Source organism: Pararge aegeria, chromosome 17 (assembly GCF_905163445.1).
Source record: "Pararge aegeria chromosome 17, ilParAegt1.1, whole genome shotgun sequence".
Classification (NCBI taxonomy): Eukaryota; Metazoa; Arthropoda; class Insecta; order Lepidoptera; family Nymphalidae; genus Pararge; species Pararge aegeria.
This window is the reverse complement of record NC_053196.1, coordinates 4,297,361-4,321,997: the sequence shown is the minus strand read 5'-3', so window position 1 is coordinate 4,321,997 and position 24,637 is coordinate 4,297,361. Positions and strand designations below refer to the sequence as shown.

Below are 24,637 nucleotides of genomic sequence, written 5' to 3'. Positions count from 1 at the left end.
AAAAACATACTAACATAAAGAAAATCTCTTTTTATATATCTTATTACTAAAAAAAAATGAAAATATTGTTTACATTATGTTTGCAAGCTAATTCAATATTTAAATGAAACCTTTTTATACGTCCTTTGTTACCATGTTTCATAGCGAAAGATCGTTCCGTTTTTAAATAACGCGACAGATGTACACGAGTATACTATGTAATTTCTTTGGCTGCTAAACCACGACAGATATAGAACTATTTCCGGCCGCAGCTCACATGTATTTAACCCGAACAGCAATTTCGATTTATCTCGATGAAGGTTATCAAATGAATGCTCAAATTTTCAACCATGTTTGAGAATAATTTATTATTTTAGGATCTGGTAAAACTGAAGGCGGATTCACAAAAATAGAGCAAGCACCACGGGATTAAAAAATAAATATTCGAATAGGGGCCAAGAATACATATTATAACATTCCGGCCTACGATTCGTAAAATAATAATCTAAACCTGCCATAACACTTCTTTCATTATCCTACTATAATATACTAATCCAATATCCCTTTCAGACCTTACTATATTTCACAACACACTATCACTTATCGGTTTCTGTCTTTCAGAGCATATAAAGCAAAATAGAAAAGATATAATTATATAAAAAAAAAAAGAATAATCGAAAAGCAAAATCAGACGTATGTCGGTAGAAATCAGTACTGTATTATATTCAAATATAAAATAGCAAACATATTAATTTATCCAAATTAGTCCGAAATTATATGTATTCGTACTCGCTATAATCTTCAGCAGATTATTTGGCGATTAACATACACTTTTTATTACCGTTTCCCAATAAAAAGAAGGAAATATGATTACTATTTTTCAAATTTTGTTTCTTATTTTCATAATCTTTTCCGCTTTTTTTTTATTAAAGGTATACTTATAATTACTCTTAAACCTTGTTAAACAGTTCTACGACAAAGTTATTGTTATAGACACATATCATATTATAGTACCTAAACACACAAAAGTGTTAAAAACATCGAAGAATAGACATAAATTAGGTGGGTCATTAGTCACACTAATTAGTACATGTAAATAATCTGTACATATTATAAAACAGTTACCGTTAGGAAATATTCGCTTAAAAAATAATAAATATCAGAATAGAATGGACTAAATGGTACGAGATTTACAACTATAGTAGGGTCAACAAGAAGAGATAATAATTTCATTAACATAACGACAATATTCAATCTATAAAGTCTCTATTTCGAGTCATAGACATAAAGTAATGTAAATATCAAATATCATAATAGAAGTCTTCACGTGATACATAATATAGACCTTAGTAGGCGGTGCGTCGGTCGGTCATTTTGATTTTAATTGCTGTAGACAATGTAGAAGTTCAGTAATAAATTTTATAGGATAAATTTGAAACAGTTTAACATTTAAAGTCCGCAGATTCAGAAAACATGTACCTATATTTTACTAATCACTTGGCACCATGAATAAAAAAGGTTTTAACTCCTATAACAGATGTATTTAAGTGAATATCGTTCATTTACTTTAAGTTTGTCTTCTCATTGAGCCTACATGTAAATTGTATGTTATAGTATTGTTAAAGTTGAGGTTCATAAGACATAGTAGATATTAAAGCGAAATAGGAATAACTAATACAGTAAATAAGACGCTTTTAAAGCGTAGTGTTAAATAATTGTAAAAGAACTATACTTCTTTTTTTTGCACCCTTAAAAACGGAATATCTACAGGGAGTTGATAATACTGTAGCATAGCCATATCGTTAATATTGTCTTTAACTTGAACTAACTAATGTACTATATCAGTTTTAACATACAAACTAAACAGTTAATACAACTAAATGTTCACTAAGTAAGTACAAAAAACAGCGACACTAATAAGTATTCGGCCATCTCGCACAGTGATATCCAAAAGCCGAATAAACGGATTATTCGATATTTTTTATAAGTCGTTTTCACTAAACCTAGTAAACGAGCTAAATCTTAAATCGGATGCCTAATGATTTGGGTGATGCGTTTAAAAAAAAAATATTTCACCAGCACTTGAAAAAAAAAATCAGATTTTTTAACCTAAATTCCTTCATACAAAAAAAAGTGCTAATACAAACACAAAAAACCACACCTCGTGGCAAGAATCATAGACAAGTTAGTTTACATAAGTTGCTTGATGAAAATCGATTGGTGAAAGGTAAATGTTGCATACATTTCTTCTTTGATTAGGCGTCACTTGGGCATTGCCTTGTTCATCTTTAGTGAAAACGGGCATAAATCGAATTAATTAGATACAATTGATATTATCATACCATACCGAATATCTAAATCCAGTAAGGCCGTGAAATAAGACGAATATTCGTCATTAATCTGCATATCCTTTTTTTTTAATTTTAAAAATTGACGGACCAAGCAGAGCTTATGAACAGGGTATGCGAGGAGCACGTTCTGCAACATGCCGCCCTTTGTCCACCCGTCAATTAGAGGCGAAGGTTAAGCCACATAATTTCACCGGCATCACGCCGCCGGAAACAGCATTGCAATAATGCTGCTTAGCGGCAGAAATAATGGCGGTGGCTCTTCTACTACAAAAATTTAAATGTATACCAAAGTCATATTCGACAGGTAATATTTTACAAAATATTAATCTAACATTTACTACGACGAATATTCACTTTAAAAAACAAACCTACTTATTCACCTCAATTTTGTCTTCCTAGTACATCTAAACTGTGATGGGAGTCGATTCTGTTCATGTTCGCCTTAAATTCGTCGATTATTTTCGTCAGTACGGGCGATTTCGGCTGATCTTCCGTCTCATTTTCGACATTCTCTCGCTCCGTTGCGATGAAGTCCTTGGATTCGTTGACGGGTGTTGTCGGTGTACTGTCTTGGTAGGAGAGATTGAAGTTTGATATGGATTTTAATTTGTCCGTGGCTTCAAGACCGGATCCCAGCGATCTTCTTATTTTGTCTAAAGATAAATAATATATTACGTTAAAAAAAGTAGGTTTTGCGGTGCACCGCAACTCACCACTGACTTTTCGGAGTTATGTGCGTTTTTAGCCAACTTACAAAAAGGGGAGTTGATAAATTCTCACCTCAAAACTCTCGTCATTGATAAAACGATTTGAATTTTTTTTTTTTTTATTGAAACGGTATATATGATAACGGTATGTGGTCCCATTTTCATCAGGTTAAGGTCTGTTGAAAGGATCCTGGAGAAAACGAGGGGACTCTCCGAAGTAGTTTTAAAGTAATATGAGCATTTAAAATGACTTTCGGGAAGCACCATTTAGTCAAGTGAAGCTCGTGATGAACACCAAAGATGGACACCGGAACAACACAATAATAAGTATTGAACAGGTGGCGATTCGATTATGGTACATGGTTCGTAGGCAATCTATGCTCTATGGCGTGGCGTGTGAAGTCTACCAATAGACACTTGGTCAGGGTGGCCAAACTTTATCAACTATCAAAAACAATGTTGAGGTGAATATAACAATTTTTTTTAAACTCTTCATAACAAATTTTGGACCAACCTAACCTACATCTAACCAAAACTGGATATAAGGAATATTTGGTTGTTCCCTTCGGATTTTCTATACTATCGTGGTTGCATTGTATAATCTCATACTAATATAATCTTATACTAACACATAAAGCTGTAGTTTGTCTTATGGTTGACTCAAACGCGACGATCTCAGGAAATACTAATCCGATTTAAAAATTATTTCAGTGTTGAATAGCCTATATATCGACGAAGGCTTTTATAGTTATACAAAGTGTAAATGGAAACCGAAATAGTACTTCACAGCCTTTAGAGGTACATTATGTACTAGCTCTGAGACTTATCTGTGAAAAAGAAACGCTTTTACTGTAATAAATCAGATACACTGAACATCACACGCAAAATTAAAATAAAGTGGCTCCTGTTACTTTATTAGGTACGCGTCGCGTAGCGTAGGTACTATGCGCGTGCCGGTTTTTTATCTTCAATAGGATTGTCATAAGTGAACACTTGGAATGTTTTGAATTCTTTCGTAGGGAAGAATAAATATGCTTTATTTGATCTAATATTTTCCTTATGACATATACTTATGTACACTATTTCGTAGTTCGGTTACACGTTACACATATCATCACTCTAAGACAAAGAGCATACCAAGCACCAAAGAGGAATGTTTCAAAATAGGGGTTGTAAGTTTGTCTTATAAGCGGACGAAGTCGCGAGGGACCCCTAGTGGTAGTGAATGATAAATATTAATTAATAATTGTACCTTTTATTATATCAGTAGGCTCCGGGTGGTCGTCTTTGTGGTCTTTAGGCACGGACGCAGCGCGACCGCTGTCGGGTCCAACCATGCCCAAAACCCTATTAATAATATAATAATAATTATTCCTCTCTAGTCATAGTAATGTGGTGATAGCCCAATGGGTAGAAATTCGACTTCACTTTCTGGGCGCCGAGTTCGAATCCCAGCACGCACCTTAACTTTTCTGAGTTATGTGCGTTTTAAGCAATTGAACTATCACTGCTCCAACGGTGAAGGTGAAAACATCGTGAGGAAAGCTACATGCCTGAGAGTTCTCCATAATGTTATCGAAGGTTAGAGGAGTCCACCAATCCGCACTGGGCCAGCGTGGTGGACTACAGCCTTAATCCCTGCTCATTGTGGGAGGAGACCCGTGCCCTGTAGTGGGACGGTAAAGGGCTGATATGATGAAGGTACCTCGAATGTAAGCGAATAAAATAATTGTAACCAGCTGTAGCCCGTGGTTTCGAACTCGGTTTTTAGGTATTTCATGAATCCTGCGACGGGAACCGGGCACCATACATTTTCCCTTGATAATAAAACAGCCTATGAATAAATCCAGGGAATAATCTATATCCATTCCAAAATTCAGATAAATTGGTTCAGTAGTTTTTGCGTGAAAGGGTAACAAACATCCCTCCAGCGATCTTGTAGCTTGTGTTATGGGTGCTAAGATACATAAATACTTATAATATACATATAAACACCCGGACTCCGAAAAACCCGTTTTATCACACACACATTTTCCAGGTGTGGGAATCACACACATGACCTTGGACTAAGAAAGCAGGGTCGCTGCCCACTGCGCCAATCGGCCGTCCATATATAAAATTAGAAGGATTAAACCCTCAAGGCTGATATGAAAGACTGACCTTGAAACGCTGAGGTCCCCGAATGGCGTATTGGGTGTGAGCGGTGGCGTGGAACGTGGCGTATTCGACGCCTCCGCATATCCCTCAGCTATTAACACTTCTGCCACTTCTATTGTACCATCTATAAGAACAACGGGGCAAAATATATATGAAATAAATAAATATACTACGACAATACACACATCGCCATCTAGCCCCAAAGTAAGCGTAGCTTGTGTTATGGGTACTAAGATAACTGATGAATATTTTTATAAACAATATATATAAATACTTATAATATACAGATCAACACAACAGCTCGGCTTTGTCGATGGGCACTAAGATGATGGAATAATAATAAAAAAGTTTTGTTTGGCTACTTTTTCTCTGATCAATACTTTTGGAGAAATAACTGCACAAAGCTGAAATTACGCAGTGGCAACCACAACATCAGCAGTGTTTACATTTAAGGTGCCAAATGAGGTTGAAAAAACTTAACAATCTAGGTAATTTTTCACATCGAAAAAAAAAATCTTGACCATATTAATTCTGACTTAATAAGGACGTCTTTAAGGTTCTGTACCCAAAAATTAAAACGGGAACCTATTACGAAGACTCCGTTGTCCGTTCGTCTGTCCGTCTTTCTGTCTGTATGACTGTCTGGCTGTTCGTCTGTCACGACGCTGTATCTCATGAATTCTGATAGTAAGCCTGATGTTTTATTTATAATATATTACTGTTGCGGTTTTAATACTAAAAAGCAGAAGGATGTAAATATTTAAGGAGCCACTATAACAGTTTTTTTTTTTTTAAATTATATATTAATAATAGCTGTAGCCACGATAATACGTTTTTCTTGGTTTTTATTTCAAATTTTGGGATATAATACGTTATTTAAAGGTAAAATAATCTCTCTTAATCTGTAAAGTAGTTAAAATTCATCTTAGGCTGTAACCCTACTCATTGTGGGAGGAACCCGTGCCCTGTAATTGGCCGGAATTTGGTTGATATGATGATATAATGATGATGAAATTCGGAAACCTCGCCATAGTTTACGAACTTACCGTCAGTGACGTCATACAGTTTGATGCCGGGAATTTCCCTCTCCCGTTCGTTGGGCGTAACCGAGGACTTCCTGTACGCGCACGTACGCGATATCAATGGCTTCCAACGAGCTACCTGTAATAGGTACCACTCATTATAATAATCCAATTTATTTCAAACTAGCGATCCCGCCCGGCCTCGCACGGGTAAAATGTATGTAAGTGTGTATAAATAAATAAATATACTATGACAATACACACATCGCCATCTAGCCCCAAAGAAGGCGTAGCTTGAACCATATGGGTACTAAGATGACTGATGAATATTTTTATGAATAATATACGTGAATAATTATAAAATACAGTTAAATACCACTGAAAAACATTCATGTCCATCACACAAACATTTTCCAGCTGTGGGAATCGAACCCACAGCCTTTGGACTCAGAAAGCAGGTTCGCTGCCCACTGCACCAACCAGCCGTCTAAAATACTTCTATTTATCTAGAATGTCTATGGAAATACATGGTCTTCACTTGCAATGCATTTAAGCTCAAATTTACCAACATTTCATTAGCTTAGGCTTTTAAAAGAGTTTGTAAAACCAAAATCTGAAGCACGAGATTTGCGACTCTAAAACACGACGATGAAACGAGTCTTCGATTGCGAGCGAGCGAAACGTGTACTAAGCAGTGTCGTGCACTTCATATATGCACAAAAGCACTGCCTACCCTTAAATGTATATATAACTCGTATATGAGGTGGATTTCCGCCGATTTATGCATGCCCTGATAAGAAACCCAGTGCACGCCACTGGTACTAAAGCCCCATCTTTAGGGTTTAAAACTATATCCATATATATATATATATATATATATATATAAAATAAAGTTGAACGCATACATATGCATATATATGTATATCCATATAAACATATATATATATATATATATTATTGTTTAAGTGTTTCTTGTTTGTTTCAACTTTAATTTAATTTTAAATTTTTGTTTAATTCAATTCCAAGTTGTGTACACATACTTTGGGTTGTAGCTTAGAACAAAGCTTGTTATTACTTATATATAGCTTCTTTCTACCTTTAGTTATCACCTGTTATGTGTTCCTAATAACAATAAATAAATAAATATTGGATAGAAGCAGGCGTTACTTTGCGGAAATCCATAATATATTATGAAAATGAAGCTTAATTTGCTATACTCCGCGAATAGCAGGAGAATCTGTATGGTGTAATTTATAATTTTTTCCATCCGTATACTGCACTACTGCACTACGCACGTTTCGCTCCGAAACCGGAGCATCCTCAGGAGATGTTGACTTTACAATGAATAATTGTTAACCGGAGCATCCTCAGGAGATGTTGACTTTACAATGAATAATTGTTAACCGGAGCATCCTCAGGAGATGTTGACTTTACAATGAATAAATGTTAACCGGAGCATCCTCAGGAGATGTTGACTTTACAATGAATAATTGTTAACCGGAGCATCCTCAGGAGATGTTGACTTTACAATGAATAATTGTTAACCGGAGTATCCTCAGGAGATGTTGACTTTACAATGAATTATTGTTATCCGGAGTATCCTCAGGAGATGTTGACTTTACAATGAATAATTGTTAACCGGAGCATCCTCAGGAGATGTTGACTTTACAATGAATAATTGTTAACCGGAGTATCCTCAGGAGATGTTGACTTTACAATGAATAATTGTTAACCGGAGTATCCTCTGGAGATGTTGACTTTACAATGAATAATTGTTAACCGGAGCATCCTCAGGAGATGTCTACTTTACAATGAATAATTGTTAACCGGAGTATCCTCTGGAGATGTTGACTTTACAATGAATAATTGTTAAGTCAACATCTCCTGAGGATGCTCCGGTTTCGGAGCGAAACGTGCGTAGAGTACATTGCCGAGGATCTCTTTGGAGTGCAGTATACAGATTGAAGAAATTATAAATTACACCATACAGATTCTCCTGCTGTTCGTGGTGTATAGCAAATTAAGCTTAATTTTCATAAGTAAATAAATAAACTAAGGCTATTTGGTGACGTGTTAAACTTACATGCGCTAGTTCCTCAAACCGCTCGATGGCCGCTGAAGACCACTTCGGGGTTTTTCCATCAGAGTCCTTCCCTTTAGATGTGCCAATGGGCTCTACGCCGGCCAAAAAGCACTCCATCGCCTGGAAATATATAAATGAATAAATAAATATACCACGACAGTACACACATCGCCATCTAGCCCCAAAGTAAGCATAGCGTATGTTATGGCTACTAAGATGACTGATGAATATTTTTATGAGTAATATACATAAATACTTACAATATGCAGATAAACATCCAGACACTGAAAAACATTCATGTTCATCACACAAACATTGTCCAGTCGTGGGAATCGAACCCACGGCCTTGGCTCAGAATGCAGAGTCGCTGCCCACTGAGCCAATCGGCCGTCAATATAGCTTACATCCTGGATATAGAAGTGTGATATGACTTTTTGTTCCCGTAAAACTAACAGTTGAAGTTGCAGGATGCTCTTATTTATTCTCTTTTTTTAATAATCTTTTAGCGCTCATTATTTAACAAAAAAAGACTTGAGATACGCGTGCGGAATTATCGTTTTTATATACACCGTGTTTTTTACCATATTATAAGTATTTATGTATATTATTAGTACCCATAACACAAGCTACGCTTACTTTGGGTCTAGATGGCGATGTGTGTATTGTCGCAGTATATTTATTTATTTATTTATTTCTAGGATACATTTAGTGAATTGGTTGAGCCGTATTGTACAGCAGTACAGCCGGACTGTCTGTCTCGTTGTTTCAGCATCTCACCTGGAATCGTAGTCTCAATAAGTCGGCACGCAGCTCGCATAGTTCATGCGTTGCGACATATTCACTGTCACCGTAATCCAAATAATACAGATCGGCTACCTAGAACAATAAATAAAATAAATTGAATTGAATTTCAAGCGGTGATAGCGAAGTGGATAGGAGCTCGACTTCAGGGGCCTGAGTTCAAATCCCCGCACGCACCTCTAACTTTTCTAAGCTAGGTGCGTTTTATGTAATTAAATATAACTTGCTTCCAGTGGCGTGCACAGAGGGTATGCACAGGGTATGCAGATGATATAAAATGAAGAAAATCTCCAGTACGAGTTATAAAAAACTTAAGGATATGCATTGTAAGAGTTATAAAAAGCCTACCCTTCAGTCTTAATAACTTGTACTGGACATTTTTTTCATTTTATAGCGTCTGCATACCCTGTGCATACCCTCTATGCACGCCACTGCTTGCTTCAACGGTAAAGGAAAACATCGTAAGGAAACCGGCATGCCTGAGTAATGTTCTCAAAGGTGTGTAGAGTCCACCAATCCGCACTGGGCTAGCGTGGTGGACTTAATCCTTTCTCATTGTGGGAGGAGACCCGTGCCCTGTAGTGGGCCAGTAATAGGTTAATATGATGATAAATATTTCAAAAAAACTAAAACACGCTTGGTCTAAAAAACCAAACAAATTTCTACCTGCAAGATAAGTTTATTTACAAAAGAATTTAAATTTAACAACATTCCTGCCTTATCGACTATAGATCCAAATCATATAAATTAACAAAAATCTTATTATTCAGATCAACAATTGGAATAATCTGATTAACTTAGTGTATTGTCAGCGGTCCTCGATATATATGACGGCCGACTGGCGCAGTGGGCAGCGACCCTGTTTTCTGAGTCCAAGGCCGTGGGTTCGATTCCCACAACAGGAAAATGTTTGTGTGATGAGCAATAAGTGTTTTTCAGTGTCTGGGTGTTTATATGTATTTTCTAAGTATTTATGTATATATAATTCATAAAAATATTTCATCAGTCATCTTAGTACCCATAACACAAGCTATGCTTACTTTGGGGCTAGGTGGCGATGTGTGTATTGTCGTAGTATATTTATTTATTTATTTATCTACAAAGATTTAAACCAATCAGACCGTTTGAAAGGGTCAAAATAAAGTCGAACAGAGTCGGTATCAAACATACAAACAAATATACAGGCGAAGCTAATAAAAAAAAAAAAAGCGTGTAAAAATTACAATTATTTATATCAAGAATCAGCTTAATTTTACCCCGCCAAAAGCAGGGCAATCACAACAGTGATAATAGAAACATAGTTTTTGACAATAAAAATGTTAAAAAATATAATATAAATTATTTATGGTCGAATTTAAAAGCACCGCGGGATCTCTAATAATATTTACCTGTTGCGTAGCGTCAAACTCGTTAGGTCGGATGTCGTCGACACGCGCGCGGTACCAGCGACTGTCGTGTCTGAACACGGCCGCTACCACTTGGCCCACGCAGAGCTTTCTGATCTAACGAACAATAAAAATATAAGAATATATATATATATATATATATATAAAAGATTTTAGCCTGCGTTCACACTAGACATGTATTTTTGATATTTATTTATATTTTTTTATATATATGTATAAAAACAAGGTTTACTATGACCCACAAATATTTGAATAGAGTAAAAAGTCCTAATTTGGCCGTGGTGTGGGTGAGTATCTGACTCCTAACTAGTTATAACTGTATTGATAAACTGTATATCTTAATTGTACCTAGTAGTAACAAATTAAAATTTTAAACACTACCCTGACAACAATTTGCATGCCAATTTGGCGTGGTACAGTTAAGATCTGCGTATATATATTTATTTTCCTGTAACACCTATTTACCTGTATCAGCAAATATATAAAATTGAAAAATTGAATTGTATTTAGGATATCACATACTCTACCGAGGACAAGTGGCATATAACCGTTAATCAGCAGTTTTTGACCAAGTTACTGTCATAGCGGCGAGTAGGGCACTCGCCGCTACACAGTACTTTGGTCAAAAACGTACAACAGTACGTTGGTTTGACAGTAAGTCGATCAAAAATTTTAAGTTGGAGGTCCCGGTTTCGATTCCCGGCTGGAGAAATTTGGGAATTTTAAATTCAAAATTTTCTCCGTTCTATTCCGGTCGGAGGCTTCGACCGCGGCTAGTTACCCTACCGACAAAGTTGTGCCGGCAAGCGATTTTGCGTTCCGGTACGAAGTCGTGTAGAAACCGATAAGGGGTATAGGTTAAATACAACTGTCATATTCCCTTACAGGTTAGCCCGCTACCATCTTACACTGCTTCATCACTTACCAGGCAGGAGACAAAAATTATATCCCCAGATTCTTACTTCAGACCCCTGGCCAGTGATATAATTAACGTGTCCACCTGCTAAAACACGCGAACATGGAACAGGAGAAGTTTACGCCCGTTTATTATTACACATATATATATGGATATAATTTCTGGTTGTGCGCCAATGCTGTAAGAGTTAATAACAGACTCACACTCCAAGTGCTCCAAAGGGTTTAGGAGATCCCTAATTTTCTTATAGGTTTGGCCAATTTTAGTTTATAATATAGTAAATAAGATAGTTGTTATTGTTGTAGCTATGGATTTTTATCTGAATTAAACGTTATTATTATTATATTCTATCATTTATTCTTTTTAATTTTTTTTAATGCTGAAAAATAAAATAAAAAACAATATTAGAAATTTATAAAATTGGCGCAGTGGGCAGCGACCCTGCTTTCTGAGTCCAAGGCCGTGGGTTCGATTCCGACAACTGGAAAATGTTTGTGTGAAGATCATGAATGTTGTTCAGTGTCTGGGTGTATTATAATTATTTATGTATATTATTCATAAAAATATTCATCAGTTATCTTAGTACCCATAACACAAGCTATGCTTACTTTGGGACTAGATGGCGGTGTGTGTATTGTCGTAGTATATTTATTTTATATTTATTTATAAAAAAAAAACATCCGCTCCGCTTGCGGGGCTTATGAATGCCCAAGCAACCGGCGGTCAGGGCTCCAGAGTGAGGAACCTCCTCACAATACGCGCCGTTTCAAGGACTTTCTGTATCCGACCCTTGATCCAACAACCAAGCGAAAGCTTCTTAAGATGTTGGTCGAAGCTTTTCGCGAGAAGACCATTGACTGAAATGACGAATTCACTTACTTCAATTCATTACACTTGGAGTGTGAGTGTGTTATTAACTCTTACAGCATTCAGCATTGGCGCACAAGCAGAAATTATATCCATATATATATGTGTAATAATAAACGGGGGTAAACTTCTCCTGTTCCATGTTCCCGTGTTTTAGCAGGTGGACACGTTAATTATATCACTTGCCAGGGGTCTGAAGTAAGAATCTGGGGATATAATTTTTGTCTCCTGCCTGGTAAGTGATGAAGCAGTGTAAGATGGTAGCGGGCTAACCTGTAAGGGAATATGACAGTTGTATTTAACGTATACCCCTTATCGGTTTCTACACGACTTCGTACCGGAACGCAAAATCGCTTGCCGGCACAACTTTGTCAGTAGGGTAACTAGCCGCGGTCGAAGCCTCCGACCGGAATAGAACGGAGAATCAATTATTATTATTAATAAAGCTGTTGGACAAGATACATTTTTATCCTTTCCCCGGGGAGGTAATGGTCTCCTGCCCATGCTAGCCGTGCTGGTGGGATTGCAGTCAAGGGATAACTTTCACAGAAATTAAAAAAAAAAACGAATTCATCAACAGGCACTAGTCCACTGCTGGACTAAATGCCTCTCCAAACGGGAGTATTTTTGCCCATAATCACAACGCTGGGCAACAGGGTTTGCATATTTATTTATTTTTCTTTACCTTTAATTGGCTGACTAATCCTGGTACTTACAGCATGATTAGCTCGATTCTCCTTATTGCCGTAGTAGTCGGTCATGGTGGCCACCAACTCGTCCAACTGTGTTACCTGGGGGCCCACGAATTGCACCCAGAAACGCGACGGCGTAGATACGGCTGATACGTAAACCTCGATCGAAGAACTGGTTGCTTCTGGAGGTAAATAAGAATAAGCTACACTCCAAATAATTCACCTTTCTAACTAAGAGAACAGAAACAAAATTTAGACACACACACACACGCACGCACGCACCACGTACGCACGCACGCATTCATTAAGGCCCACACGCACGAACGGTGTCAGTTTTTGATATAAATAATGACATCTGAGTATTTGCAAGGCTACATTTATAACAAACAGTTTAAAATTTAAAAAAAATGATTTTCGAGCTTGTATCTAACGTTCATCTAAATCACAAATTACAAAACCATCACCAGCACTCAACAACACTCAGTAAAACAGACACACACAACAAAAAAAAATCTAGTCCGCATACGAAGTACCATCGCTTTAAGCAGTATTATTTTAATACTGTTGCCGGGAATGCAATTTAAATTATATATATATATATATAAATGAAAACCGAAATATTACTTCACAGGCTTTAGAGGTACATTATTAACTGTCTCTGCGACTTCTCTGTGAAACAGAAACGCTAATAGTTTTTGAGTGAGCCACTGCCATAGTTTTTACTGAAAGAAATCAGATACAGCTCTAACATCACATGCAAAATTAAAGTCATGTGACTCCTGGCACTGTATTAAGTACGCGTTTCGTAGCGTAGGTACTGTGCGCGTGTCGGTCTTTTATCTTCAATAGGGGTATTGTACAAAATTTTTACTTATGACAACCCTATTGATGATAATTAGTTTGTATCGAAAAATAAATATGCTTCTTTTGATTTAATATTTTTACAGGGTTGAAATAAACTTTTTAAAATAATATTGCCTAAAACGATGGTATTAAGCCCTCTGAACTTTTAACATGTGTTAGTATATATTCTAACCGCACATAAAACAGTGGAAATCTACCAATGAAATACATACAAGTGGTTTTCCAAAACGCCAAGCCGGAAAGTTAATCGTTAAGCCATTTTACATAACCATTTAATTATTATGTGTTCTGGCTTATTGTTTCTCTCCGTGATTATTGCGGAGTATTGGTTATAAGTGCATCACTCACTATCAGGAGTGATTGCATGTAGTAAAATAAAAAAAGATAAAGAAATGCTTCAGTATATTCTACCGTTCCATATCCACTGAGAACGCCAAAGCCCAGAATCGTTTAATTTACGATTGCTTACATAGTGTACGCATAAGTGATCGATACCGCCGCCGCTACGCGCCGCTCACTCTCTGCATAGGGTTTTTTTTACGACGGATTAATAATAACGTTTATTTCGTTTCGGGTACCGTACCCAAAGGGTAAACCCACCCAATTAGTAAGACTCTGCGCTGTCCGTTCGTCTGTCCGTCCGTCTTACACAAGGATGTATCTCATAAACTGTGATAGCTACATAGTTGTAATTTTCATTACAACTATGTAGCCGCTATTTCCGTTGCCGCTATAACAAATAATACTAAATACACAGAATAAATGATTTTCTTTTTTCTGTTTTTGTAGATAATGGCGCGAAACTATTCGTGCGCGAGTTCGACTCGCGCACGAATAGTTTCGCGCCATTATGGCCAATTGTATTTATCTCCGGAGGGAATTCGACGCTAAAACACACTAACTTTATTGTATTTCTTTGATTTTTCTTTCAGTGTTTTTGACAAACAAAAAGTAAATCGAATATATTCGTTCATAGATTTATAACAATGTTATAGGTATCATATTAATATGGCATACAATTATATTTAAGTATAATAAAAGCATAAAACGGAGCCTAGTGGCCTGGTACAAGGGGTCCTTGGTCGTATTCTTCAACAACTTATATAATTATTTAATAATTTTTTCCCTAATTATATGTTCTTTTTCTGTATTTAGGAATAATAAAAGGATTTTTTTATTATTATAAATCTGAATGACCTACTATTTCATTATAGTACTGGACGGTTCTGCAAAATAAATAAATGAAAAAAATCTATCGGTTTTGACGACCTCACTGGCGCACCGTTGAGCGCTGCGATTTAAGGTTGGAAGTTCCGGCAGGTGTGATTCGAGAATTTTTAATTTCCGAATTTTCTCTAGTCTGATCTGGTGGAAATTTTGGTTGTGGCTAGTTAACACCCCACCGACAAAGAAGTGCTGCTAAACGATTTTGCGTGTCGCGCAGAAACCGATTAGGGATATGGTTTTAACTTAACTGCCATACTCCCTAACAGGCTAGCCGGCTACCATCTAAGACTGCATCATCACTTACAACCAGGTGAAATTGCAATGGAATATTAAAACAAACTAGCTGACCCGTGCAACTTCGTCTGCACCAAATCGGTTATTACCGGAAAACACGAATAAAATGACATTTTCTAAAAATGAATCCTAGCTCGATTTATCACCCACGAAACGAACCCCCTCCCTGTATACAAAATTTCATGAAAATCGTTGGAGCCGATTCCGAGATTCCAATTATATATACATATATACAAGAATTGCTCGTTTAAAGATATAAGATATAAGATATTTATCGCTGGCGAAACCTCAAAAAGTTAGCTAAGGATCTAAGGTATCAAAACACATGCGGTTAGCTTACCACGCCGTGGCCGAACATGCTTGTTGGCTTTGTCACCTGGCAAGTCGGTGGTCGGCGTTGTAGGCGGCGTCGTGGGTGGAGACGGTATAGCCAGCCGGGGGGTTCGCTTCGCTTGCTCGATCTCGCGACGGCATCGCTCTTGTTCCACCTTCATCAGACAAAGTTAAAAATATCTTTAATCAAGTAGGCCTATAGATGGCATATTATGAAAGTTAAGCTTAATTTGCTGTACTCCGCGAAAAGTAGGTGAATCTGAACGGTGTAATTTATAATTTCTTCAATCTTTATACATCCAAACAGATTCAACAGGTAAATAGGTGTTACAGAAAAAAATATGTATATCTTAACTGCACCACGCCAGATTGGCATGCAAATTGTTGTCAGGGTAGTATTTAAATTTTAATTGATGTTACTAAGATATTGGAAATTACAATAATATTAATTACAATTATGAAATAAAATTACAATAATATGAAATACACAACAATTATTTTAATTACAATCATTATCTTCAGTAAAATATCCTGTACGCACTTTTCGCTCCGAAACCGGAGCATCTTCAGGAAATGTTCATTATTCATTGTAATATCAACTTCACTGCAATATTGTGGAAAAATATGTAATCCGCCATTTTTTTGCGACGGCCATCTTGGACCGATTTTGCATAAAACAAAGCTAACAACACTCCAGACAAACCACACGCACACACGCACGCACGCGGCCACAACCACTCACACGCACACACACAAAAAGGCGCACGCTCAGAAATATCAATCTAACAACACCCCGTCGTCGGTCTCCCGCGTCGGGGGTTAAAAACATTAAGGAAACTGCTTAGAATCCCTAGATTTCTATTTTATAGTACAAAAAGATCAGAAAAACAATTTGACACTTACGCATTGCTCAACAAGATGCTTAGCAGTCTTTATCTGTTCAGCGGTGCCGCGGAAACTTATAGTCCTCTGTAAGCTCAGGTCCCCTCCCTTTTCACCCTCCACTTTGACGCGCGCGCCACTTCTGTGACTGATATCGTTTATGTTCTCACCGCCTGTTCCTGTGCACATCATAAACAGCGTTCAGATCATCATCATCATCATCACCTATTAAATCAGTATTTTTTTTGACGTGACAACGTCTTATAATTCGATGGAGCCGGCTGCACGCACGAAAAAACATGACACCATGCGGCGTTACCTCGCTCTGAGGCGTTCCATTTAAGACTTGAAGTGTAAGCGAGAACGAGCGACAAAGAGGCACAATCGGCCTCCGCGCTCGGTAGCGTTCGACATCTGTCTCTTACTTGAGTGAGCGATGCGTCCGCGTGGACAGCTGCTATACAATAATACATTTACATGTTTTCGTCAAGTATGAAGTGCAGTGAAAAGTGAATGTGGTGTCAATTGTTTATAGCAACGATGATGATAGAAACTATGTACATTGTAAAAAAAAATTGACATAATTGTATTCATGCGTACAAATAAATGTAACTTGATCAATTCAATTGTGATTTCAATCTATCTACTTTCTATATCCATACAAAATATCTATCAAACAAATAAAATTTAAATTTTCTTTTAAAAAACGCAACCATTCCATCAGTATTCTCTTATGACGTTGTCACGTTTAACTATCGTCATTCTTTAAAGTTTCAGTGGATTCCATCCCATATCGGTCTGAAAGGTAATGAGGAGGCGGATAGACTGGCAAACTTGGCGCACACAAACGGAAAAGATTTCAAGATTAAACCTCACTATACCGAAATGTTGCCCAAATACAAGAGTATTTGTTTCGAACATTGGAATGAATATTTTAATGAGAGATCGCTCGATAAAGGTATATGGTACAGGACCATTCAATCTGAGCCTCCTCATATACCCTGGTTTATGAATAGTAATATTAGTAGGAATAATTTAATTCTAGCATTTAGACTTAGATCTGGGCACATGCCTTTAGGCAAGTTCAAATACCTAATGAGGAAAGTTGATTCTCCCAATTGTGATTTATGTGGTGAGGTAGATGATGTTTTACACCTACTAATGGCGTGTGTTCGGAATCACAGCTTGAGAGAAACACTAACCTACGAACTGAATATTAATTTTATGAACATTGGCATTTTTAATTCTATTATTAGCGAACCGTTGAGCACTTCGGCAATGAAACTTTATAGATTCGTTGGTGATTCTCTCAAATTGTTGTAGTTTAAGATTTATGTTTATTTAGGATTCATATTGTGTGTAACGATGGGGCTGACATATAGGTAACCTATAAAAGTCCCTTAAAAAAAATAGATTAAAAAAAAAAAAAAAAAAAAACTATCGTCAGTAAACCGAATATAAGTAAGCCTACCTGTAAGTATTTATAACTCGTACTGGAGACTTCCTCCATTTCATATCATCTGCATACCCTGTGCATACCCTCCATGCACGCCACTGCCACCAGCATTGTCCGCCAATTATTTTTATATTTTATTTAAGTGACATTTCGATTTTTATAGGTATTTTTTAAGGAGAAAGGTTATTCTCTATACTTAACTGTGGGTTGGTGGACTTTAATAATTATAGGACCGACGCGCGACGGCTTAATGTGCTCTCCGGGGAGCACATTAAGCCGGTCTAATGTGAACTCCGAACATTCGAGATACATAAAGATAAATTTTATAGTGTTATATGTTTAAAGAGTTTATATAATAAGATATACATTAGTGATTTTCACTTTCTCGACTTCCTATGTCGGCTGTTATAAATATCCCGTCCCGCAACTCACAGGAAAAAAGATATCTACACCCCCTTCTATGTATCTATAATAAGATACATGTACAGCATAAATATATAGCATAAATTATTATATTATTATTATAATTCTTTTTTTTTTATTCTACTACAAGTTAGCCCTTGACTGCAATCTCGCCTGGTGGTAAGTGATGATGCAGTCTAAGATAGAAGCGGGCTAACCAGTTATATCCCTAATCGGTTTCTACGCGACATCGCACCGGAACACTTAATCGCTTAGCGGTACGCTTTGTCGGTAGGGTAACTAGCCACAGCCAAAGCCTCCCAGACAAAACAATAGAGAAGAGAATATTAGAGATGCGCCGCATAACGGTTTCACCGAATAACCGAATACCGAATATTAATCGGTTAAAACTTTACCGAACCGGGTATTCGGTTTACTATTACATTGTTATGCCGCGTAAACAGGTTCTAACATAATCGGTGTCGCTGCTGGCTAGATGACGAACGAGTCGTACCTCACCACCCGCTCACAGACTGCACTGTCATTTTGTCGTCGCACGATTCAGTTACTAATAAATATACAAAGATGCTTACCGAAATATTAAAATATTGATAACCAAGCAGAAATAATATTAACAGAAATGCTTGAACCGAATATATTCGGCAACAAAACCGAAAAATTTGGCCGAATGCAACAAATAGTGGAAAAGATGCCGAATACGCCGAATACCAAATACCGAACGAATATTCGGTACATCTCTAATTATTATGTACTATGTTGGAGCAATATGTATGTAGGATTAGAATTTATGAGTATGTAAGTTATTTTTTATTTATATTTATATTTGCCGTATCCTTTGTTTTTTCCTTCGCAAAACGTTGTCTGGATAAGATAGCGTTAGCGATAAAGACCGCCTTTGTACGCCTCAATATCTAGATTAAGTTTACTTTGTATTAAATGTGTTCAGTAAAGTATTCAAACAAACAAGACATGTAAGAAAAAATGGTACCTATAATTCTGCCACAGGCCCAACCGGGTACCAGAAGGGAGTCCTCCACAACAACAGGTTGCTGCTTTATAAAATCATGCACCAGGGACTCAGCAATTTGCGTGTTACTCGAGCGTCCTCGTATAATGCACACATCGTAATCCTTTTCGCTGAACTTCTTGAAATGAATAATGGCGCCTGATTTCTCTTCTATTTTCTTTATGTTTGAACCACTTCGACCTGAAAAAAAGGGTAATTAATTAAGATTATTAAATTATTATTAACCTAAAACAACTAACAATGATAAATATTATCTAGCATGTAGTTATTACTGTGTAAATATTTCTCGGACATTTTATACTTATTATTAATCAGTCATGTGGCTCCGTTCGCAAAGGTAGCTTAGAAGATATCAATATTTGTGATAAGATCGCCTTTTACTTGAAAAATATTGTTTTTTTGTCCTGCCCTTAGATACACAGCTTAGACTACTAAATCAGAGGGCTCTAGCTATCTTTATTAATATTACTAGCTGTTGCCCGCTACTTCGTCTGCGTTTTTTTTAAAGTATTCAGTATCGCTAAGCCTTAAATGAGTATAGTTCTATATACATATAACATGTGACTGTCAATTAATTATAGACAAATAATTTGCAATAAAATAAAATTGTGACTTTACTTAAAGATCTAAGCTATCCTATCTCTTAAGTTGGACCAGACTGCTCACGGTATGCCAATTTAATTTAAAATCGGTTAAGTAGTTTAGGAGTCCATCGCGGACAAACATCGTGACAGGAGATTTATATATATTAAGATAATTAACATGAAAGTTATTATATGTTAAAAGTAATCTGTCACAGAGACAGTTTGCACCCTGGAGACGGTTATTTTATTATAAGTAAAAGTATAGACTATATTATGGTATATTGCAGTAGAAATACAACCTTTTCCGATCTCCGTTAATTAAAATATAGTCACAGCTTACTTTGACAAAAGAAAAAGGTTATGGTCATTGCGAATGCGCTGAGCGAATTGGCGTTCGGGTGCGATATCGCGTAGAAACCGATTAGCAAAATTAGTTTAAAATTACTGCCCTAACAGCCTGTTACTAGGTATCTTATACTGCATCATAACTAACCAGTAGGTGAGATTGCAGTCAACGGCTTACTGGTAGTGGAATTAAAAAAAAAAGACAAATAATACATGTGTATAGGTATTGCCTCTCATTGTGTATGAGAAATAATTCTGTTGAAAATGGTGCCAATTCTGTATTATGGAGAGCTAAATTTACAGGTGTAAAAGTAGGAACATCCTTTTTACAATGCTCCCTACAATGTAACCAATGATAGCACCACTTTTACAACTGTCAATTTAGTTACGTTTACAAGAGATCTGAAACAAATTTCGCATTTTAATACTAGTACCGATTGTGAATATATGCAGCGACAGTAGCTAATAGCTATTCATATTTGAGTTTTGAATTAGCATGTATCATGCAAGGTCACATATCACAGTATTGACTTTCAAGATTTTAGGCTATGAAATTACATACTTTGACAAGTGATGTTAAAAACCTTGAGGTAAATAAGATAATTTTGATTGTAAGTATATGAGATCTGGATGATTTCATTTTGAGTCACGGTTGTGTTAATTCTTATTTTAACTAGTAATTACTCGTGGCTTCTTCCATACGAATATCTATTTTAATGATTCTTACGGCATAAAGAAGCACACTTCTTGTAAAGTTAAATAAATAAATATACCTTGACAATACACACATCTAGCCTCAAAGTAAATGTAGCTTGTGTTATGGGTACAAAGATAGCTGTTGAATATTTTTATGAATATAATACACATAAATACTTATTATATATACAGATAAACACCCATTCAGTTGTGGGAATCAAACCCACTGCCTAGAACTCAGAAAGCAGGGTCCCTGCCATCTCGCCAGTTCTCTTCCTATAAGTTACTACAAGACTACCCTAGCCTATAACCGCTTCCTACAGGTACCGTTTAAATCCGATCCGTTTACCTTGTAGAAAACAGTCAACTATATCTCCTGCTTGATGAAAATCACATCAAAATCAGTTCATTAATTCCTAAGATTTACTACTTTGATAATCGAACAGCCATAAAATGTTTGAAAGTTTTATTTAAAAGAATACAAGTTTAATTAACTGTGGAGTTCACAAACTTTTGTGGATTCCTCACGATTTTTGCCTTCACCATGATTGTTAGTTGATATTAGTGAACTGTACATAACTTTAAATGTTTAAATTTTGCATTCTGTCCCTTCAAAAGTGAGACCAAGGTCCTAATGATTAGGCTAGTATGCATTGTCCAGGATAAAAAATGTATTCCAAACAAAATGTAATTCAATTTACAGCAAAGAAAACACCATTGAAGATAAGTATATTCAAAAGAGATTTATGACTTTTGCATGTAATGGATAGACTTAAAAACTACTTAATCTATTTTTAAAATAATTTCACCAATAGAAATTAATCTTCTGCAAGTAACAAAGGTCTACTAGTTTTTTTTAATAATAATAAAGGTCATATTATTCTGTATCTCTAATAATAAAATTACAGCCTGTAATAAAGCAATGCACAATAGCTAAACTAATATTGACGTAATTTTGCATTGCTTTGTGCTCATGCAGCTCTGAGCTTGTATCATGTCATTGTTAAACATCATTATTTGGTATAGAATATTAATTCTTACTTTTTTTACCAAAACAACAATATGTTTATAAACCTTGCACTTCATAGCATCTTATTTAGAGTCATAGTTTAGGATATAATGTTAAATAATAGCACTGTACCGTTACTACATGGCATGTATTACTCTTTGAGCATAGGTGCTAAGGTGGAAATAATAAACTTTAATGTCAAACGGGTGTAAAGGTAAACTTCTCCTTTCCTCTATTGCATTGCTTTGGCAGGAAAATAAATTTTATCACCTTTTATTGGATATGATTGAGGAGCATAACTTTTGCGTGGAGGGGAATTTACGTCTATGCACCATTGATCAGTGGGTACGGATTAAGCAGCAGATGATATGAAATGGAGAAAATGTCCATTCCCAGTAATAATACTTTAGAGTACGCTTTTTATACCTTTTAAAAATGCCTACCCTTAAGTTTTTGGAACTTGTATCGGTGATTTTTATATTATATCATGCAGTAAAGCTCAGGGGAGCAGTTAGTTTTTTATATGAAGACGGTTTTAAATGCCCTTTAAATTTCACCAATACTCAGTCTTACTTAGGCTTAGTCGAGAAACTCACCTATGAGAGCAGGTACAATCCTCTTTGGTACTTGAACCTCTATAACATTAACTTTTGTAGATCTGACAGGTTTTTCATTGGAGTCCTCATCTCTTTTAAACACGTAGTACACCACAAATGCTGTCACAGTGACCAGTGAAAAACCCAAAGCGACTGGTACTAATAATTTATTATTTGCAAAAGTCATTTTCTGAAAAGAGAAATATTTTTTTATTATATATAAAAACTTTACACAACCAAGTTCATTTCGTATTTTCTTATAAAAGAGATTTCCTTGTGGCAGAATTAATAGTTATCTAAACACCATCATCACGGTCAACCTTTGCTGACCCACTACAGAACGCCAGTCAGCATGAGCAGGTTTTAGGCCATAGTCCACAATGCTGGCTAAATGCATCTTCACAATGCAGACTTCACACACCTTTGAGAATGTTATGGAGAACTGTCAGAAATGCAGTTAAAGCAAGTGATATTTTTAATTCCATCAATTAATTGTGCACATAACTCCACCAAGTGTTTAGCTGGGGATTAACTTGGTCATCCTGAGAGGGAGCCTGAAGCTCTCACTACTAGGTTATCACTACTTTTCCATCGCAAAACTTATAATTGGGAACTTTTAGGCCCTTATTTTGCTCTCAGCGCTATAACTAGTCATTTAATTTTAAAGTTGTTTGGTAGACTTCACACACCTTTGAGAATATTATGGAGAACTCTCAGAAATGCAGTTAAAGCAAGTGATATTTTTAATTCCATCAATTAATAGCGCACATAACTCCACTAAGTGTTTAGCTGGGGATTGAACTTGATCATCCCGAGGGAGGCTGTAGCTCTCACTACTAGGTTATCACTGCTTTTCCATTGTAAAACTTATAATTGGAAACATTTATGCCCTTATTTTGCTCTCAGCGCTATAACTAGCCATTCACTGTTGAAGCTGTAAAATTGTGGAACCCACTCTCTTGGGAATTTTGTCATTCCGAGTCTTTTCACTTTTTCACACCCCTTATAAAATGATTACGTATCTATGATAGCATAAAAACATAAAAATAGAAGCAGAATACAAAAGGCGCTAATCCACTATCACCTGTATACCATCTTCGCATCATTATCACCGGCCACCCTTGCACCCTAGCACTAAGTACTATTACTATATACAAATAATTAGTAAAAGAGTGGTGCTTAAATAGCGAGATGTAACTATCACACACACACAATAAGTTTCTTTATAGTCCCATGCAGCATAACTAATATTGTTAAATAAAAGCTGATTAATATCACTTCAAAATCTTTTGAAACAGTACTGCGTAAGTTACTTTGCAAATATTAACTTTCATATAAGTTCAAAATAAAGCTGTTAAGGTTTTTTCAGAAAATGATTTTTCTACCCCTAATGTAGACTGTGGGTACTTAAGCAGTATTTAACAAATGTTAATAACTTTTATGAAACGATATGCGGCACTAAATATTTTTTATGTTTCAGCTCCATATAAATAAAAACTAATATAATGATCTAATAATCTATTAGCAGCTATGACATAATAAATGTTACTTCACTTGTAATATGATACTTCTTGAGCGCTAACTTTCAATTTAATATTATTTACCTTAGTATAACAATATAACTCTTGTAAAATTGTTCAGCATTAATTCAATCGCTACGCTTTCCCTTCAAAACAAGACTGTATTTGCATGATCTTCGCGATAAAAAACCAATTCGAATGATTCAAAATACATTGAAAATTGAAGCAAACGAAGAAAACTTCAAACAAACTGTCAATGTCAAACTATGTTGCCAGCAGCAATTTTCGAACTAATAATACCTACTACTACGGAATAGGGACTAAAATAACAGTCAAAATTGACCAAAAGCTGTTGGTGAACCAAATAAAAAATAAATAAAAATATAGTTTTGGCTTTCCT

At 36.0% G+C, this 24,637-nt stretch overlaps 1 protein-coding gene across 4 annotated transcripts; it reads right to left on the bottom strand.

Moving 5' to 3' along the window:
* Nucleotides 1-2,230: 2,230 nt before the first annotated feature.
* On the bottom strand, nucleotides 2,231-24,462 carry LOC120631048 (tudor and KH domain-containing protein homolog). Of its 4 annotated transcripts, none has more exons than XM_039900445.1 (13): nucleotides 24,322-24,462; nucleotides 22,718-22,907; nucleotides 19,449-19,667; nucleotides 16,603-16,760; nucleotides 15,707-15,854; nucleotides 13,006-13,163; nucleotides 10,489-10,602; nucleotides 9,077-9,175; nucleotides 8,300-8,419; nucleotides 6,241-6,355; nucleotides 5,198-5,318; nucleotides 4,290-4,384; nucleotides 2,231-2,983 (listed from the first exon to the last, which is right to left on the bottom strand). In XM_039900445.1, exons 2-13 carry the CDS (start codon nucleotides 22,902-22,904, stop codon nucleotides 2,712-2,714), a joined length of 1,806 nt encoding a protein of 601 aa, XP_039756379.1. In that variant the 5' UTR covers nucleotides 22,905-22,907; nucleotides 24,322-24,462; the 3' UTR covers nucleotides 2,231-2,711. The 4 variants fall into 4 exon arrangements, with proteins under 4 accessions (XP_039756379.1, XP_039756382.1, XP_039756381.1 ...); XM_039900448.1 differs by having other exon boundaries at nucleotides 15,743-15,854; XM_039900447.1 differs by lacking the exon at nucleotides 24,322-24,462 and adding an exon at nucleotides 24,272-24,291.
* Between the last annotated feature and the right edge of the window lie 175 nt (nucleotides 24,463-24,637).

Excerpts from the sequence above, each read along its gene's own strand:
- LOC120631048 (XM_039900445.1), bottom strand. The coding sequence starts at position 22,904 with ATGACTTTTGCAAATAATAAATTATTAGTACCAGTCGCTTTGGGTTTT. Across the intron at positions 6,356-8,299 it reads GGTTTGAGGAACTAGCGCAT|GTAGCTCGTTGGAAGCCATT; the intron begins GTAAGTTTAACA and ends TACCTATTACAG. Across the intron at positions 5,319-6,240 it reads ACTGTATGACGTCACTGACG|ATGGTACAATAGAAGTGGCA; the intron begins GTAAGTTCGTAA and ends TTGTTCTTATAG.